The 20,898-nt window shown below is 44.1% G+C and overlaps 1 protein-coding gene across 1 annotated transcript; it reads right to left on the minus strand.

Moving 5' to 3' along the window:
- Positions 1 to 1,694: 1,694 nt before the first annotated feature.
- Positions 1,695 to 20,514, minus strand: ZNF354A (zinc finger protein 354A). The gene is made up of 5 exons (XM_019713717.3): positions 20,194 to 20,514; positions 19,108 to 19,193; positions 16,513 to 16,639; positions 15,700 to 15,795; positions 1,695 to 3,837 (listed from the first exon to the last, which is right to left on the minus strand). Exons 2-5 carry the CDS (start codon positions 19,138 to 19,140, stop codon positions 2,273 to 2,275), a joined length of 1,821 nt encoding a protein of 606 aa, XP_019569276.1. The 5' UTR covers positions 19,141 to 19,193; positions 20,194 to 20,514; the 3' UTR covers positions 1,695 to 2,272.
- Between the last annotated feature and the right edge of the window lie 384 nt (positions 20,515 to 20,898).

Consider the following 20,898-nt stretch of genomic DNA (forward strand, 5'->3'; position numbering starts at 1 on the left):
CTGGCGTACTCCCAGAAGTATGGTCACTGGAGTGAAGGATTTGCTGTTGTCTACAGGCATGGGAGTCACTGATGGGCTGACTTTCAGAAGCTGGAGTCTGTCTTTAACTTGCTAACTTTCAGAAGCATGGCCACTGTTGCTGATTTTCAGAGCATGTGTATTGATCTAAAGTTGTCTTTAATGGTAATTATTTGTTTACAACTTCAGAATTTGGCAAAAGTCTTTTCCTCTCTCTAATATGGAAAATGAGACTTTCAATTCACTGTCCCCATTTTTGGTCTTCCCTCAGCCCCCAAACATGGGAGACTATAAAAGATTGCTCAGATCTTTATTTGTAAAGGTAGGATTTTTAAGTAGTGTTGCCATTTAAGTATTTTAAGTGCTAATTACTGAAGAAAAAAAAAAAAAGAAAAAAAAGCTCTAATTGCTGAATTTTTGTTACTGGGGAAAAAAACACAACTGACTACATTAAGGAAAGCCTGACAAAGTCAATACACAATGCAGGATAAAAATCATTAAATATGGGATATATCCTGTACATATAGGATGCCTGGCAATGCTGTGAGTCAGCTTAGCCTTCTCACTCACCAACTCAGCTATTTGCTTGTGAACACCATGTCTTATTTATTCTAATACATTATGTCTCCAATTCTCCAAGATCCACTGTCCCTGTTTTAGGAATTGCATTCATCCATCACTTGAATTACACACAACAGCACAGATTTCTTGGCATCGGTCTGCATAGCTGTCCTCAACTCTCTAAATTCATCCTCTACACATTACTGCCAGAACAATTTTTATTGCTTAAAATCTTCAATTGATTCCATCAGTTTCAGAATAAAATCCACACTTTTTAGAATGGCAAATAGGCCTTTTGTTATCTGGGTTCTGCTCAACCATTTAGCATCTGTCATTCTTCTGCACATTAGTTCTCTACGTTTCCACAAAGGTGCCATATTACCCACTTATACCTTCACACGTGCAGTTTCCTCTTATTTGGAAAGCTCTCTCACCCTCTGGAGACTTCCTACTCTTTTGAAACCTGGCTCAGGTATCATGGCGTCTGGAAAGCATTCTTTGCTGTCTCCAAGTTTCCTTGGTTACGTTCAATCTCATCTTTCCTCATCCTGTGCAAATCTCTACAACCTTCTTGCAACATATTACCATAAATTATCCATTTGCCTGTTAAACCAACCATATTTACACACTGTGATATAATTTGCTTACTCATCTGCTAGTCCCTCAACTCCATCTCTTTTTCCCCAATCCATGGCTTCTTGAAAGCCTTTCTTCCTAAAACTCCCAGTGTGCAGTATAGTATCTACCCCAAAGTTGGGATTAAAACAATACTGAGTTGTTTATAATTACTCCGTTTGTCTTCCTGAAAGTGTTTGACACTAGAGAAAACCAAATAAGAAAAACAGCCTTTTTGTCATGAAATGATTGATGTACTTTCAGTATTTTGGCACGTGTTAAGATTCATTAAACTTCTTTTAAGATTCACAAACTTCTGTTGTGAATTGAATTTAAATATATATATTTAATAACTTTAAACTTGGAATGATGGCTTATTTAATATGCTTAAGGTGAAAGCTCACATATATAGCTCACATATACTTTCATAAATTCAGAGCAAAAAGAAATTTCTGACAACATAATTAGAAATTGGGTAGAAAATTCTCAACAGCAATTAGTTGAACAAAGGAAGAACAGACTTTTATTTCTATTTTAAAATAAAACCCATGCACAAAGTTTGACATCGGGTCAGGAAAAGGACACACCCCAGAAGCTGAGAGGTAGTTTACAATTCATTTTTATCTTTTATTTGGTCTTTTTCTCCAAAAATGTGTAATTTCTTTGATCACATCTTTTATATGCTAATGTTAGTTATTTAAAAAAGTATTACCAGTTTATAGTTTTTTTTCTTTTATATGAGGAATGCAGTGCACACACCAGTCCCAGATGTTTATGACAATCACGATATCTAGTATACACTGCTGTAGAGATAAAACAATTCTTTTATTTTTACAAATGCCCCAAATCAATGTCTCCAGTTGTCAATTCTTCATTTCAGGTTATTTTAAAGTTTATGACAGACATGAACACTTTCCATTTTCCTCATTCTCTATTATAGTCAAGATTTACCTTGGAATTTAACATCTGGTTACTAAATTATAGAAAGGCTTTTTCTGTATCCATTACATTTATTACATCATTCTCATGTATTCTGATGAGCTTTGGTTTAAGGCTTTCACACATGCGAATCTACTTTCTAGGGGTTCTCTTCAATATGAATTTTATAATGATTAGTAAGAGATGACCTGTGATTGAAAAGTTTCCCACAAGTATTACATTCATAAGGTTTCTCTCCAGTATGAATTCTCTGATGGGCAATACGTGATGAGCTTTGTCTAAAAGTTTTCCCACATGTATTACATTTAAAGGGTTTCTCTCCAGTATGAATCCTTCGATGTTGAATAAGAGCCGAACTTTGGCCAAAAGATATCCCACATTCCTCACATCGATATGGTTTCTCTCCAGTATGAATTCTCTGATGATTACTAAGGGATGAGTTACACCTGAATGTTTTCCCACATTCATTACATTTATACGGTCTTTCTCCAGTATGCATTCTCTGATGTTGAATGAGAGCTGAACTTTGTCTGAAGGCTTTCCCACACACTTTACATTTACATGGTTTCTCTCCAGTATGAATTCTCTCATGAATAATAAGTGTCGAGTGGGAACTTAAGGCTTTACCACATTCATTACAATTATAAAACTTCTCACCAGTATGAATTATTCGGTGTCTATTAAGGCGTGAAATAGAAGTGAAGCCTTTTCCACATTCATTACATCTATAGGGCTTTTCTCCAGTGTGAATTCTTTCATGTTGAATAAGAGAGGCACTCTGACTGAAGGCTCTCCCACATTCACTACATTTAAAAGGTTTCTCTCCTGTGTGAATTCTCTGATGATAACGAAGGGATGAACTAGACTTAAAGGTGTTGCCACATTCATTACATAAATAGGACTTCTTTCTGGAATGAGTTCTCTGACATCCAGGGAGGGATGTGTTGCAACTAGATGCCTTCCTACCTGGATTATATTTATAGGGGTTTTCTCTAGCATGGATTTTTTGATGTATAAAAAGGCCTGACCTTCGACTGAAAGATTTACCACATTCTTTACATCTATAGGATTTCTCCACAGTATGTGTTCTTAGATGTTTATAAAGGGATGTACTAAGAGTAAAGGCTTTACCGCATTCTTTACATACATAGGGTTTCTCTCCAGTATGGGTTATTTGATGTTGAATAAGAGCTGAACTTTGGTTAAAGGCTTTTGAACAGTCTTTACATTTAAATAATTTCTCTCCACTATGGTTTTTCTCGTGTTTACGAAGGGATGACGTGTTAATAAAGGTTTTCTCACACAGACTACATTTGTAGCGTTTCTCTGCTATGTTGATTTTTGGTTGATTAAGTAAATTTAAATTCTGTTTGAAGCTGTTTCCTTGTATTTCACATTTTGGTGGTGTTTTTTCTCTGGGAACCATTTGTTGCCTAATGAGGACTGAGTTTGGGCTGAAGTTTTGGCCAAATTCAGTATTTTTATGTTTTCTTTCCATAGTAAGGATTTTTTTGTGGGGGACTGACACTATCTGAACACTTTCCCTTTTCTCCTGCTTTTTCTCTAATCTGTCTTCAGATATGCAGGGTTTTTCTGATTTGAAGTCCCAGGGTCCATTCCTTTCCGATCTTTTCCCTGTCAGCTCCTGAAATGAAGAATCTTGTGTTTGAGTTGACTTTGTGGTTTTATGACTTCTCTTCCATCCTGGAGGGGGGAAAAATGAAGATGTTTCATATGATATAGTATTTGGCTGAGACAAAATGTATAAAATAAATAAATACTGGTGATATTTAAATAAGGTCTTGGTGTCTGTCTCAAAAATAGTAAGAGGAAAAATTTAGGAGATTTAAGCAGTATAGAAAAATAATTGATAGAAGCTGAAATACTAGTGTAAGAAAAATAAAGCAAACCTATTTAAAGAGGGTAAGCGTAAATAAGAGTGACCAGGAGAACTGACGAATGGAGAATGGAGAAAAGAGGAGCATGAATTGGGAAAGGTAGTCTGGGATCCGAGTCCAAAGCCCATGATAGATTCCTAAATTTTCTTCATGACATTTATCTTCTTTATGTAATCATTCCTAATCTGGAAAGTCTTCCTCCTTTTCCCTCATGCCAAATTCCTTCATAGCCTTCAGATTTAGTTCAAAAATGAACTCCTTCTGGCTTCTTTCTTGACACTGATCTTCCACAGTCCATTCTCCTAATTATAGCACATACCACAGTGTTAAAAAAATTATATATAATATATATTACATATTTCACTTTCCTTTTCTCCCATAAGTGTTCTTTGCAAGCAGATTAGCATGCCCTATTAACCTATAGATCGTCCTGATGGCATCCAAATTATACATGAAATGTTTTGTTGATCTTTCTTAATTACTTACATATTCCTAATTTAAACAATGTCATATATTCTCCATTACTTATATATTAATTACACACACACACACACATGATTCAAATACCTGTGGGAGAAGTTGCCTTACAGAACAGTACATTATGTGGATGATGGGAGTTTCAGGGTCAGTTAAACCGGAAGGCATTATTGAATTAATCTCAGAGGGAACACAGATAGGCATGAAACCAAAGGTCACAAGCTAGGAAGGCAGCCTTACTCATGCATCAAGCATGAGAGGCTACGCAAGCAAGGTAGAAAAGACTCAAAAATCAACAATAAGATAGGCATAAATATAAAAAGGTAAAAAGTAATAACATGATAAAATGGTAAAGAACAGAATTGAATTCAATAAATAGTAAAAGTGGGTAAGAACACAATTCATTGAATATTAAATTTTGCCAGGGGAATGGTTGTACACATAGTTTAGCATTTTGTCCTGGCAAGAGGTAACCATTTAAAGGGCTCCTTTGCATCTCACTGTATCTGAGATTCCTATCAGACATTCACTGTCTCACCTGTGTACATTTTCCCTCTGCTTGGTGAACACAGGTATTCTGCTTTTCTCTTTTTTCCTACCAGTGTTCACTTCTCAGTTTCCTGCATGGATAACCTTTTCGTTCCCAATTTAAAAGCTGGTATTCCCTAGGGTTTGGGATTTATTTATTATTCTACATACACCTTCCTCAATTAATATTATATGCACCCATCTCTTTACTATTTATTGTAAGGGAAAGAGGAGTGTTTTACTTTCTGTCCAACATCTTCCCAGCTCCTTCTCCAAGTCTTGATACATTAAATGATCAAATTTCAGCATATTTATTTGGGTAAAAGTATAGGAGGCGTTCACAAAAATGGGGTACTTTCCCCTGTGGATATGAGTCACTGGTTCTAGGTTTAGCATATGTGCTGGGAAGAAGACAGTAAGAGTCTGCAATTTGGATTCTAGCTTGTAATAAAGTCAAGTTAGAGACCCTGCCTTAGGCCTGTATGTAAAGACTGCAGTTTTGCGACCAACACCTTTACTAGAGCCCTGAGTATTTGGGTGCAGTTACCTAAGTGGGTTGCTGAGAAGGAATTAAAAAACCTAGTTACTCCAGGTTTCTAGCCTGAAAATGCTGAATGCTGGAATGTTACTGAGAAGGGGAAGATGAGGAAAAGGGTGAGTGTGAGGGGTAATCTGTTTCCGACATGTTTGTTATGGCTAAGATGCCTGCTAGATACTGAAGGAAGATACTGAAACAGTCAGTTGTAGATATTATTTTGGAAATCTTGGAAAAGGTCCAAACTACAGTTAGGTATTTGGGAGTCTTCTGTAGCTAAGTTTTATTTAAAGCTGAAGAACTAAAAGAGGGTCCGGCCAGGTGGCTCAGGCAGTTGGAGCTCCGTGCTCCTAATGCCGAAGACTGCCAGTTCAATTCCCACATGGGCCAGTGGGCTCTCAACCACAAGGCTGCCGGTTCAACTCCCACAAGGGATGGTGGGCTGTGCCCACTGCAATTAACAACAGCAACTGGACCTGGAGTCGAACTGTGGCCTCCACAACTACGACTGAAAGGACAACAACTTGACTTGGAAAAAATCCTGGAAGTACACACTGTTCAATAAAGTCCTGCTCCCCTTCCGTTCCCCTTCTCCCCGCACCAAAAAAAAAAAAAAAAAGAAAGAAAGAAAAACTAAAAGAAGTCACTCAGGCACTACAACATTAGAAGTCAAGAAAAGGAAGAAAATCGGAAGAGTATGGTGTTCTAGACAACAAAGGGAAAAAGTACTTCAGGGAGGCTCGAGGGATCAACTTTGGCAAATAATCTGAGAATTAAAAACTAAACCCTAATAGTGCCAAGATGGAGACTGTCTGGGATTCAATAACTGTGCTTTTTGTGGAATAGTAAGGAAGAAAGCCCCACTGGAATACACAGAAGACACAATGGGAGGTAGGAAAATAGGAACATCAAGTATAGAAATGCTTTTTGCAAAGTTTTGTTTAAAGGAGAATAGAAAAATAGGACATGGGGAGTTTTTATTTTTAAATGGAAGTGATTATAGCTACAGAGGTCCACACCAATACTGGGAAACTCATCTCAACTCTACTTTCAAGTGCCAATGCCTTGGTCCTGAATTTGTTTTTCCCACTGAAGCAGACAAGTCCTAGGCTGTGGACATCCTAATTGTTCCTTATGATCTGCTTAGTTTCTACGGGCCTGCAGCTCTGTCTCCTGAAGTGTACTTTAACTTTTTGCTCCAGGATAAGCCTGGGCTGGAGCTACCTCATGAACAAGGCTAAGACTTAGGTCAGAAGTTTAGGAGCCACAATGCTCTTGCTCATGACACCACCCTGACTCGTTCCTGTCATTAGGTGTACGTTCCCTTGGCTTTTATGACACTCTGAGAGTCTCTGTTCAACCCTCTCTCCTGAGATGGTCTCATCCATTCCCACACCTCCTATGCAAATGACTACCTGACTTTTCTCAGGATACTATGGAGGTACTTCCAACTGCCTGCCAGACTTTCCATTTGAGTATCTTTCTTTTCAAATTCAACGTGTCCAAACCTGAACTCGGTGAATTCCTTTACAAACCCTTTTTTCTGTTTCCCAGGTCAGAATCACATCATAGTCTTTTCAGTTACTTTGCCATAAATTCTTGGTTTCATCTCAGAACCTTCTCTCCCCTGTATTCCAAGTCTAGTCAGTCATCAACTTCTTTTAAATCCCCTCACTAAGGTCTCTAACAACCATCAGGATCACATCCCAACTCAGGACCTCCTTGCTACGTAGTGACTATTGCTAAAGACCCTCCATTTGATTCTGTGACCTCTGTTTCTCACCTTTCCTGTAGTATTTCCCATTGGATTTCTCTCTCTTACTTGCATAAAATTCCTCTTATTATTTCAAAAAGCACTGATTGCTCCTTATTCATTCATCAAATATTTTTTATGCTTTTAACAGATGTCTTTTGGTGATCCAAAAGACATCCTGGAGCCAGGAATGAGAAGAAACAGATGATTTCTTCAAGGAGTTTACAGTTTGGCATTAGAGACAAAGGAAAAACAGGCAATCACATCACAATATGATAATTTCTACAACTAAAAATAGCATCCAAATCCTTAGATAGTGGAGGGTTCAAGCAGGGAAGGGATATAGGCGGTGGTTAGTGTATTTCAGAAGAAACATCTAAGATGGGATTTCAAAGGATCAGCCATAGGCTAGATGGAGGGGTAGTGTGAGGGCTGAAGGCAGCATCAAAATCTCTGAACCCAAGCTTTCCAGACTGGTTTCCTAAAGTGTCCCTCCCCACTTTATCCTGCACTTGGTCAGATTCAAAATTATTCCTATAAAAATGCCATACGCGTTTGTAGTCTCACAAGATTGTTCAGTCAGCGCCCTGAGGGAGCTACCTGCTGGGAATTCTACAGCACACCGTCATAGGAGGTAGGGCTACACATTTATAAACACTCTCCACAATGTTTGTGTGGCTGGAAAAGAAAAAAGGTGTTTTAGAAATTTTGTTGTTGGTAATTCTAATTTTTTAGGCTTTTATTATGGAAAATGGTTTAGCATACACAAAAGTAGAGTCAACTGTACAATGAATCTGCAAGTCAGCTTCAACAATCACTAACACTGTCTTATCTATTACCTTGTTATGGGTTGCAGTGTCACCCAAAAAGGATATGTTGAAGTCCTAACTTCCAGGAACACAGAAAGTGACCCTTTTTTGACATAGTGTCTTTGCAGATTTAATCAAGTTAAAATGAGGTCATTAGGGTGGGTCCTAATCCAACATGACTGGTGTTCTTATAAAAAAGGGACATTTGCAAACGGGCATGCAAAGCGCGAAGAACATGCCCAGACACACAGGGAGCACAGCACGTGACACAGGAGCAGAGACTGGAGTGATGCAGCCGCAACCCAAGAACAAGGGCTGCGCCACCACCAGAAGCTGGCACGCGACAAGGAAAGGTTCTCCCCAGAGTCTCGGAGGGAGCACGGCCCTGCCAACACCTTGACTTTGGACTTTTAGCTTCCAGAACTGAGACAATCAATTTCTCTTGTTTAAGCCACACAGCTGGTGGTACTTTATTATAGGAGCTGAGCACATTCATACAAACCCCTACATCTCTTCCACTAGAGTGTGCTAAACTAAATCTCAGGTGTTATATCATTTCATCCATATTTCAGAAAATATTCTCAAAAATAAGAACTCTATTTGTAAACATAACCACATACTCTTATTATACCCACCACATTCAACACTATTGTTTGCAGTTATTTTTGCCCATTAGGTATTAGAAGTTCTGCACCCAATTTCAACCTGTGTGTGTAGTGGGGGCAGGTTGTAGTGGTTCCCACACCAAGTAATTCTCGGACACCAGCTTGGTGTCCTACAATTTCTCGGACACCAGCTTGGTGTCCTACAATTTAATTCAATTCTGACACTGTCTACCTGGAGACAGTGACAGATCCACAGGTAAAGTGTTGGGTCTTACAAGACTGACCCCATCCCCTTCAGGTGCCAGTAGAAAGCCCAGGTTTTCATCTTATCAACCAGCTATACACTGAAGGTTCCCACAACCCCCTTTTTGGGTTCAATTTATTTGCTAGAGTGGCTCACAGAACTCAGAGAAACATGTGACGTACTAGATCACCAGTTTATTATAAAGGATGTAACTAAGGAAGAGCCAGATGGAAAAGATACATAGTGCAGGGAATGGGGAAAGGGCCTGTAGCTTCCATGCTCTGAGCGCACCCTTCTCCCCAAATCTCCATGTGTTCACCAACCCAGAAGCTCTCAGAACCCCATCCTTTGGGGTGTTATAGAGGCTTCATTGCACAGACATGATTGATGAAATCAAGGGTCACTGGTGATTAATTCAACTTCCAGCCCACTCCCCTTCCGACAGATCACAGGGTGGGATTGAAAGTTCCAACCCGGTAGTCACATGATTGGTTCTTCTGGCCAGCCCTCAAAAGACACCTTTGTAGTTCTGGGCCATTCCAAGGGTCTCAGGAGCTCAGTACCAGAAGTGGGGATGGAGACCAAAGATATATTTCTTATTATAAATCACAATTTCACAGATATAAACCACAAAGGATGCTTATTCAAACTGGTGTGATATAAAGACATTTGAAATAATTATTTTCTATGTGACTAAGTCACTAACCTGAAACACAATTAGGATCATTTGTTTCGTTTTGCTTTCAATATTTATGGAACGCTTTTTCATTTTTATTTAATTTTGTTTTATAATTCTATAAAATATTTTTTATAGTTCCAAAGTCAAAATTATAAAACAAGATACCATATAAAACATTCTAGATTCTATCCCTGTTCTCTCCATCCTTTTTCTTCCTTCACCCTATAAGGTAATCATTTTTACTGATCTGCTTTTATTATTTGTTTTTTGCTTCCTTTTTTTTTTTTTAATATAAGCAAATACACACTTTTTCTTTGTTGGTGTCTCCTTTCTTCTCGCTACTCTGCACCTTTCCCCACTTACTGATATGTTCTGGAGATCACCCCGTAGTGGAATTTAAGTGGAAGACTGCTCTGACCAGGCACTGTTTTAAGTACTGGGGGAATGGGAACAAAAGACACAGACAACCTAGAATAAGGGAGTTCACAATTCAGAGGAAGAGACAGATAATAAATTAAGGTGTTCCTCATTCCTTTTCACAGTTGCCAAGAATCCCAGAGTGAATGTACCTCAGTTTATTCAACCAGATTCTTTTGATGGACAATTAGGCTAACTCTAACTGTAAAACATCAGGACTTTACATGGACATGTGATAAAGATATAGCTTTAAATCAATACCCATATTGCTAATTAGCAACACCATTTATAAAACCCTAGCCCTAACTGGACCTGCTGGGCTAACATTATCCAACGCCACATATAACCAAATCACCTCTTCCCCCAGCCAAAGAGAGAGGCTCCCCAAGGTTCCCTCCTCCCCAGAGTGCAAAAGCTCTCTCTGTACTGGCATGGAAGGAGTTTCAGTAAATACCAATGGAAAGGGGGAAAAGAATGTGTTGTATACTATAACTGGAGTGGACAAAGGAAACAAAGTATACAGAGAAATATTTGTAAATGCAGAGAGGAGCCCGTCCAGCTGCTGTTGCTGTGTCTTTTTCACACCAATTTTCCCTAGTATCCTACACCTGGTCATTTCCTCCCGCTCACTCACCCTCGTTGGCTCCATCCTGACTTCTATCCTCACCACTACCCTCGCTACAGCAACTCTGACCTCCAGGTGGTGAAGGCAAGATGCTCCGGTTCTCACCTAACAGGCTTCTCAGTAGCGTCTGATAGTGACTACTCGTTTTCCTCCAGATGCTTCCTTCCTTTACTACAGTGACCCCACACGTTCCTCCACATTCTTTTCGTTTTCCACCAGCCTCAGTCTCCTCTGTGCACTTATTTCCCGCCACCTGATCTTTAGTCCTTGGGGTTCCTTAGGGTTTAGTACTAGGCCCCCAATTCTTCTCTTCCACAGACCAGCTTCAATTGCAAACATACACCCTAGGCATGGCTTCTCTACTCTCTATACCCAAAATAGCAACTTGGACTCAAAGACACCTCAAATTCAACATGCCTAAAACTGAATTCATTTTTCCCTCCAACCTGTATAACCCCCTTGTCTCTGTAAATGACACCACTTCTGAATCAAAACTTTAAGAGGCATCTTTAACACCTCTCCCTCAGCCCACTCAGCTGATCAGTTACCAAGACTTGTTTATTTTACCATCGAAACATGTCTCAGAAACATCTACTTCTCCCCTTCTACTGATACCATCCTGTTAAGAGCCTTGACTTCAATGCGCCAGACTCTCCTGAGTTTCCCCCGATCGTACACCTCCACGTGTCTTCCCTACGGCTTCGTTTCTCTCTCCCTGGCCACGGAATGCCAGAGTTCCTCAAAATTGAGTCAAAGGCTTTTTTCTTGCTCTTATTGTTCTCTGAGCTCCATAAGGTAACTCAAACTCAACCATTGTTTCAAGTACTGTATATTGAGCAGGGCCTCCCAGATTTACATTTCGTATCCAGTCTGTGCTCTGAGGGGCGGTACTCCACATCTAGGAGGCTACTTGATACCTCCACTTAGATAACTGGGTCAACCAAAGACAACTGAATACAATTCATCCAAAACTAAATTTATATCATTCCCCAAATCTGATCTTCCAGTATCATACCTCTGTGAATGCTAGCTCTGTCCATCCCAGAACAAGCCACAAACCCAGCAAGCATCCTCGACAACTCCATCTCCTTTATCTTCCATATCTAATCCATTTCCAAGTCATGCTGCTTTTATCTCCCAATTGTCTCCGAAACCAGTTCCCTTCTTTCTGTCTCCGTCATCACTGACCTAGCCAAGTCGTTCAGGCATCATTAACTGGAAGTCTGCTCTGACCAGGCACTATTTTCAGCACTGGGGGCATGGGAACAAATGACACAGACAACTTAGCATAAGGAAGTTCACAATTCAGAGGAAGAGACAGAGAATAAACAAACATATACTATTGTGGAAAATAAAGCATGGTGAGGGGATGAATGTGGAGGACGGAGGGCTGTGTTTATGCGAGCTGTGCCTTCGAGGAAGTACCATCTGGGCAGCACCACGAGGAAGGGAGTCACGTGGTCTCATGGCCGTCCTTCCATCCGTCCATCCGGAAGAACCGGCCCTGAGGCAGGAGCCTGCTGGGCCTGCTCGATGAACGGCAAGGTGGCCAGAGTGACTGGAGTCCTTGAGTAAAGGGCAGAGCAGAGGGAGGTGACGGTGAAGAGGCAGTCGGGGCAGGACCGTGTGGACTCCGAAGGCCTCTCTGGGGACTGGACTGTATGAGCTGGAAGCACTGGCAGTGACACAACCTGATTTACATTTTAACTGGATCATTCTGGCAGCTCCAAGGACAGTGTATTTTGGTGGCAGGAGGGTGGGTGCAGAGCCCACACAGGATCTTTGTTGGGGAGGGCAGGGGACAAGTACAAGACTAACAAACACGTTATCACAAAGTGGAGCACTGGGCCCCCCTTCCCCCACGTAAGGAATTCACTTGTTAAAACCACTGCATGCAGGTTTACCAGACTGCTAACCCCGACAGACGGCACCTTTGCGCAAATTAGAAAACGACGCCCTGCTCTCTGTGCACAGCAGCCCCGGCAAATCCGGGTGAGTGGAAGGCAGCCCCCTGACCCCTCAAGCTGACCACCCTGCACAGGTTCAGTCCGCCCACAAGGCTTCCTGCATTAAATGACACAGGAAGAGAAAAAGATAAGGAAACACTTTCATTGGAGGTGATGGTTTACCTAGGCCATCCCTGGATTTAAAATTTTAGATTTCAAGAAGATGCCCACATTTGAGTGTAAAGCAAACTCATGAGATGTACAGGTTGGTTTAATCGCATTATTCCTATTACAACTCTTCCAGAAGAGCACAACCTGTGATTAGACTTTGGGCACATTTCTTAGGCAAGAGGTTCTGACACGACGCATACCCTCTGAGCCATCTCCTCACATCTCTCAATTTAAAACGTACACACCTGCGGACGACAGTTTGTTTTTCTTTTTGGTTTTACTTTTGCTACCTGTGAATTGTTTTTGAGGTGAAAATCATTGTTTTAGTATGTTTTGAGGCAACTAGAGGTTCTAGGAGTGCCACCCTGGACACAAGCTTGTCCGGCACCGGCTGTTTGAAGGGTAGGCTTTGGTTCTGGTCTAGAGGAAACACTCTGAGGTGCTTCCTGGAACACCCGGGTCCTTCACCTGGGCTCCCAGGAAGGGAGCTGTTCTGAGGCCGCTTTAGTCCAGGCAGATGGAGACTCACCGGGGTGCAGGACAGGCAGAACCACACGTCAGACTCCCAGGACACCCTGTCTGACTTTCATCTTGGAGGGAAGAGAGGAGGCTCGTCCCATCCAGAGAAGCGCACATTCCGCTCGCTCTGATGGCCTTACTTCCTTCAGACACGCACTCACTGTTCCTTCAAGTCTCCCCGAACCTGAGATGGGCGCACTGAGGACCCCATCGCCGGGTGGCTGCAGCGTCTCTCTGGACAGCTGTGGACTCGTCATACCCGCTACTCCAGTCAATCCAGCTAATACACGGTCACTCGGGAAGGGACACTCACTCGACCAGCGGAGGCTCCAGGATGTGGGGAAGGGATTCTGTCTCCTCCTCTGATCCTTCAGCCGTGCTCAGCCCACACCGACCGCGGGACTGCAACCCTAACTCAAAACTGGTTCCCTGATGCCAGCACTCCATTGACTGTGTGGTGGCCTCCACCAGTTTCCACCAAATGACAGTTACAAAGACAGGAAGAAAGCCAAGTGTGGCTCCCTCATCAAAAAAATCTCAACTCACAGTTTGAAGAAACTCCCTGGACATGGGGGCTTTGGGGATCAAGACAGCCTGTCCCAGGTCCTCGTGGGACTCGAGACAGCCTGTCCCATCACCGACTCGTCTGGACCTGACAACAGCCTTGGACAAGTCCTCCCACTTCCACGCTAATAGGCTCCACACCGGCTGCAGGCTGACCTTTGCAGAATGTAAGCCTGGGCCTGTGGCCTGCGGCCTGGCCACTCCTCAGGGGCTGTGCCCGGCCCCTCTGGCACAGACCACCCCCTGCTCAGCAGGGTCGTCCCTGCTCCTCTCTCCTCACCTCTGTCCGCACAGGCTGGCTGCCTTGGACGTCACACGTGCCCTTTCCCAAGTCTGGAGTACCTCCCCCTTTCTCGGGTCACCCTCCCTCAAGGGAGCCTCGGCAGACACCCCCCTGCCAGTCCAGTTCTCACAGAACTTTGAACCTGTCATTCTGCAGTTCATGACCACTTGTCTGCCTCCCCACCTGACTGTGAGCTCCAGCAGGGCTGGACCTGTGGTTTTCTGTCGCCATCTTCCACCATAGCCGCCTCTCCCGTTTCTCTCCTGATTCTTCTTAACCCACTTCCTAAATGCTGAAGTTTCCTGAGTCCTCACCTGGTCAGTTCAAAGCTTCAAATGCCACCTTTGTACCGATGGCTCCCTGACCTCCCCTGTGTTCCAACCCCGCAGACCTTATACGCTCTCCCCAGCGATCTCCACCCGAGTATTTCACTCACCTCTCAAGTGAAACCCATCCCACACTGAACTCACCCTACGCCCTTAACAAGGCCCCCCCCTGAACCCCACTGCACGTGCCTTCTCCAGGCCTAGTCAGGTCGTGCCTACATTACGCAGTGATCTCCACAAACTTCCCACATCGAGCTTGGTCTCACTTTAAAACTATCCCGTAATGCTTCAAAAGCGACTGTTCTTATTAAATTTAACTAAGGAGTTCATGAATTATTCTCCTTGTGCAAAAGTAAAAGCTTACATGTAAGTAAAGTCCCTCCCACCCCACTCATTCTCCATTCCATTCCAAATGTAACTACTGGTACCAGCTAATCTGTGCCCCTAATCTTTCTCTCTGCACTCACACACGTATTATACCCGTAGACAGACACACATGTGATTTCTTTAATCATAGATGGGGACACATCGTAATAATGCTCCAGAACTTGCTTTAGTCCTTAACGAGCCTCAGAGAGAGCCTGGGCTCGTCAATGCTCTTTCTGACCGCGGTGCCGTGTGCCAGAGTAGGGGCAGGCCACAGCCTCTTCGGCTGTGCCTTTACGGAGAGGTGTTTAAATTGTTTCTGATTCAGACCAATTGTTCTAAAATGTCAAGGACCATATAATTCTTGCGCTTAAAATCCTTTAACTATTTACAGTCACCCACTGGACAGTTCACATCTCTAAGAACTGCCCCAAAGCACTTTAAATGTGGCCCCCACCTACTTTTCTAAAAGCCTTTCCTTTCTTGTTTCTTTCTTTCCCCATGTACATACCCTGAGCCTCATCAGAATGCATATTTGCAATTCCTGAAATACATCATGTTTGCTGAATGAATATGTGAGAACGTAGCACTCCTCTGAAACAACAGGAAAGAACAAGAAGAGATCCTGAGAGATTCATCTGTGAAGTGACTACCAGAGAAAAAGAGAAGCTTGTGTCAGGGGTCCTCAGCGCCCCCTTCTCCACCACTTCCTGAGGACCGAGACCCCAGGAAGAACTTTCCTGACCAACCTCTCCAAGCCGCCCGTCTACTTACTAAGCAGACCCTTGCTGGCAGCGGCTCTCGGCCCTGTGTCCACTCACCTGGCCAGGAGTCTCCCGGACTGCCTTCCTCCACCTTCCAGGGTGCTTCTCCTTGCTGCAACAGGGAGATCACTTTGGGTTTGGAAAATGGGAGTCCTGCTCACAGAAAAAAAAGGAAAAAACTATTTGGTTTTGTCTGGACACAAAGAGGTATGCCAGACCTGAGGGGGAAACTCAGGGGACAGTATGAAAAGCCCCTGTGGGGTTTGCAGGTCACGCCCCCACGATGTGAGGGGTGTTACGGAAAAGGACGCAACGTGTAGCGCACGACTATGTAATAACTAGTTGTACGTTATAGAAACACGATAAACACGCGGCTTGATTAATAGAGCTTCTACAGAAGACAAAATATGCTAGATGTACAGACTGAATTAAAATTTGTAAACAGGTGCCTATGAAAAGGGTTATGTACCAAGTAGCTTGTTTAAAATGAGAAAACACTCTCTCACTCCCTTTCAGTGACGGACTGTACAATGTCCATCCGGCTGGAAAGAGAACTGGCAAGTGGCAGGTCAATGAGGAGGGCAGAGGCACGCTCTACTGAGAGGTGAGCAAACAACCCACAGAACACTCACGGAGGGAAAATGGTTCCTGAACTATGAGGGGGTTTCTAAAGTGCAACTGTGAAGACTGTCCCACCCACGGGGCAATTCCACACCTAGGAGGGGAAACGGTTTTTAATATTTATTTATGGAGATCCAATTTGCACAATCCTCAGACAAAACTCAGCTAAAGTTTCTGATGACCCACGGGGAAGTGGTACTGAGCTACCCCCATTTCTGAATTCTGTATCTATAGCGAAGATGTTCTTACCCAATGAGACCAGGTTACTGTAGTTCTCCAGCATCACATCCTGGTACAAACTTCTCTGAAGAGGACGCAGCTTTCTCCACTCATCCCGCGTAAAGAGCACAGCCACATCCTCAAACGTCACTGACACCTGTAAAGACAAGCCATCTCAGCTCATGCAGCACCACCCATCAGAGTGAAGGCAGCAGCAGTGGGGAGTTAGACAGGCTACTATAATATGCTTCTGATATTTTCCTGGGTTCTGAAGGTTCCAGGTCATTTGTTCAGTGAACAATCAACCAGTGACAAATATATACGGAGCAGCATGAGGTATGAACCAGGCACTGAGTTAACCAGTTTAAGAGATGTGTGGAGGCCATTAGTGGGAGTGTTAATTAGAATAATAATTTGATGACAATATGATAATATTTGTTGACTTAAAAAGACATCCATGATAGTATGAAAAACAGAAAGCAGGTTCTGTATCAGTGTGTAGTTTGTTCCCATTTTTGAAAAAAAATTATACACGTGCATAGAAATTGATGCTGAGAAATGCATAACAAAGGATTAACAGTGGCTATCTCCAGCTGGGGGGGGTTAAGGATGATACTACTTTTTCTGTATATGTATATATATATAAAATGTACACACAAATACATATGTACACACACACATATATACATACATATTTAAATCTATGAACATACATATATAAATGGACACACATACATATACATACACATCATATTTTATACTCTCTAAAATTTTTACCATGATCATGCAATATTTTATAGGAAACGGCATTAACTTACTTGCATATGGGGGAAGAATACAAGAAATGATATTTGCTTTCAAAGAACTTACAATCCAACTGGTAGAGAAGAAACAGATGAACTAATTTGAACAATGAAAGAAAAGTGTAGCTGGACAGGACTGCATGCCAGCTCCTCGTTCAGTCCTCATTTTAGAGCAATACAAGGTCCAGGGCAGTCAAGACCCCAGGTCACATAATTCATTAGTGGCCGAGGCGGGACAGTAACTAAAGTTTTCTTTAACCCAGTCCTTGGCATATGCTCTGTGGTCTAAAAGGTCCTGTCAGTGACTTTTACACACAGGTCCATGCAGTACCGACGAATGGGCAGCAGGCGAGGTTAGCAAGTATGGGATTCACTGACACACGGGATGGTGGCGATTCTGGGCAAGAGAGCAACGTGGCTCTGTTGGAACAGAGTGGGAAAGCCTCAGAAAAAAACAGTCCAAACATGCAACGGGAGGCCCGGCCGTAGCCTCAGATCAAACACCAGCGCATTCTGTGTGTCCAAAAGATGACATCAGCGTGCGGAAGAGCCCTGGTACCACGTGGCTGGTCTGCCCTGTGTTCTGAAAGATCACCAGAGCCATGGCTGGACGACGATGACCACGAACTTAGAAGCCACACACACTTGGGTTTGAATACAGGTTACTTGACCTCTTTGAGCCTCAGTTTCCTCACATGTAAAATGGGGATAATAATCGCTACTGTGAGAGTGAGAACAACGGTAAAGCTCTCAGGACATTCCCCAGCAATATTACCTGTTCTGGTTAGATGAAGATGAGGCAAGTATTTTCTGGGTCCTAGGAACACTGTAGAGCAGTTTCTATCTATCAACATTAATAGTGTTATTACTACAAAAATATCGTTCAGCTACCTCAACAATCACATACTGTGCCAGGCCCTGATCTAAACACTTTCTATGCACTAACTCATGTGATCCTCTCACCTAACCTATGAGGTAGGTATTGTTGTTATTCCTATTTTATAGATGAGGAAACTGAGCTATTTGCCCAAGGCCCATAAACGTCAATGGAGAACATGGGTTCAAACCTGGCTGTCTGGCTCAAAAGCCCCACTTCCTAACCACTGTATACACTGCCTCTCCAGGACCAATAGCCCACGAAACACTCCCTGCCGTTTCCTGAGGGGTCTTCTCTCTGCTCTCAGAGACAAGAGACCTCTCCAACTGTGTGTCCCTTCCAACATGGCTACCTTTGTACACACACTGGCTCACCAAATGGGGGTCCCTTCCTCATTCCTACACATAAATGGCAGGTGAAGATCAGTTTTCAAGAGAGTGGTATAATTAAGGCACATGATCCATAAAGTTAAAAGGGAGAAAAAAACTAAAACCTATAGGTTGGAGAAGCCTGGAGAAGGTATCATCAGGAGAAAAGAAAAAGGAAAGCATTCTTGCCAAGGGTAGGGAGGGAGATATGGGTGAGCCAAGGAGGCAGGGCCAGAAAAGAACTCTGCCAAGTGTGATGTTAGTTTGTTTTGTCCGCTAGTGATATAAGACTCGTGGCATCTTACCTGTCAAATTAGTAATCACACAGTGAATTGAGTTAAATGAATAAAAGAGTGTCTGTTAGGAAAAGAAAAGGGAAACACTAGCCATGGATGGGGCAGGGAAGGCAAGCCTTCACTACAGAGTCCACCAACCACCAGGCTCTTCAAAGGGAAAAGGACTTGGGCTCCAAATCCTGGAGAAGATCGTATTGGGGAGAGAACTTCAGTTTGAGGGAAAACAAACAAACAAACAAACACACCATCTGTCCCTAAGACCTGAGATGCAATGAACTTACCTGAGACTTTGCTTCCCCCTGTTCAGTAGCCATGTCCTCTTTTTGGGCTCTTCCCCCAGGATGGGCACAGTCTCCAGAAGGCAGATCTGAAAGAAAAAGGGAGCCGGGAGGGAGAAGCCCCTTCTCCTCTCCACCCCTCAGAATCACCAGCTCTCAAATCCTTACACCACCTGAGAATGACGCCACGTGCCCTCAGAGAGGGAGGTCGGGAGGAGTTAGGAGCAGAGGAGACCAGAGAGAAGGGCTGGGCCATCCTGGTCCAGGCCCCAACTCTTCCCCTGGCTCAGAGCAAGAGGACCTGGGACTCCAGCAGCAGCAGACGCGGCGACTCACTGAGCCAGACACCGCCCACATCGTTCAGTCCCACAGCACTGCTGGCACTGTCAGCACCCCCATTTTACAGATCAGGAGACTGAGCGCAGAGTGGGAGCAACTTGCTCACACAGCAGGTGAGGGCGCGTTCCTGAGCGTCCATTCTAACCTCACTGCACGCGTGCGACATTTCTCCACAAGATTTTCCCACCCGTTCCTCCCTCTCCTGTCAAGGAATCCATTTCCAGATATTTGGAGAAAACTGCTTCGGAAAGGGTAAACAACAGCTTTCCTATGGCGGGGAGTGAGTTGCTGTCTGACGAATGGGCTCATAAACCAGACCTGGGTTCCAGTGTTAGCGCTGCCATTGGGGGAAACCACCAGCAATTCACTTCTGGCAGAAAACAGATCGTTACGCCTGCCACCCCGGAGGGCAGTGGCGACCGTGTGGGGAGGAAATACATGTCCTCACGTTCACTGACAGCCGGTAGCAAATTCAAACGCCGGCAGGCGCTGGGCAGATAGCGCGCAGGGAACGGTCGGGTAGGGGGCAGCTGGGGCCCGGGGCCAGTGGAGACGAAATGCCCCACCTGCCGCGTTCAGCCGCTCGTCTGCAGGACGGACCGTGGGAGGGAGGCGGACAGAGCCTGGGTGCCCGGCCCTTAGCCCACCCGCGCCCACAAAGGCCCGGCTCGCGTCTCTCGGGCCTGTGCCCCGCATCTTCTCGAAGCCCCAGCCCTCCTTGCCGCACCCCGCCGACCCTCCGCCGCTCACCTCGCCCAGGCCGCGGGGGCTCCGGGGGCCGTGCCTCCGCCGGCCGCGCTCGTCAGGTGAGAGGCTCCAGAACTGCCCCTGCGGGGCAGCAGCCTCGAGTCTGAACTCCTCCTGAGCTCAGGCCCAAAAGCCGCTCGCTCCAGCGGCAAAAACCCCGCGCCCCACGCAGGCCCGGGAGGGGCAGGGCAGGGGGCGGGTTAGAGGTGGCCGCTAATGCTGTTGGGAAATGTAGTCCACGCGATGACCCAAGGATTCTGGGAAGTGTAATTCTCCGCTCCGATCTGTGAGGCGGGGTACCTGACGAGCCCGTGGCGTGCGTAGACCCCATTTCTGGGCTCTGCCCTGCGTGGGCTGCAGGACCCTGTGTTTCCGGTTCCTGGTGAAGGAAAGGAAGGTTCAAGGAGGGCTGTATCTTGTAGCTGTGCATCTGCGTAGTGATGGTAAGACAACTAGACACTCGCCAAGAACAAACCTATTTCTCCTTAAGTCATTCAACGAAAGTGTCTAGCATCTGTTATGTGTCAAGCACTGTTGGAAATGTGTCCGCGAACAAAACAAAGATCATTGATCATTGCTCTCGAGAACTTTTTGGGGAGGAAGGGAGCAGACAAAACGCCATGAACATAATTATATAACCTTTTAGAAGGTAACTGTGACGGGAAAAAGCGAGACAGCCCGGTCTTGGGTGTTTGGGGCCCATTTGGA

This window comes from Rhinolophus sinicus, chromosome 5, assembly GCF_057876585.1.
Source record: "Rhinolophus sinicus isolate RSI-liver-muscle chromosome 5, RSI-T2T, whole genome shotgun sequence".
NCBI lineage: Eukaryota > Metazoa > Chordata > Mammalia > Chiroptera > Rhinolophidae > Rhinolophus > Rhinolophus sinicus.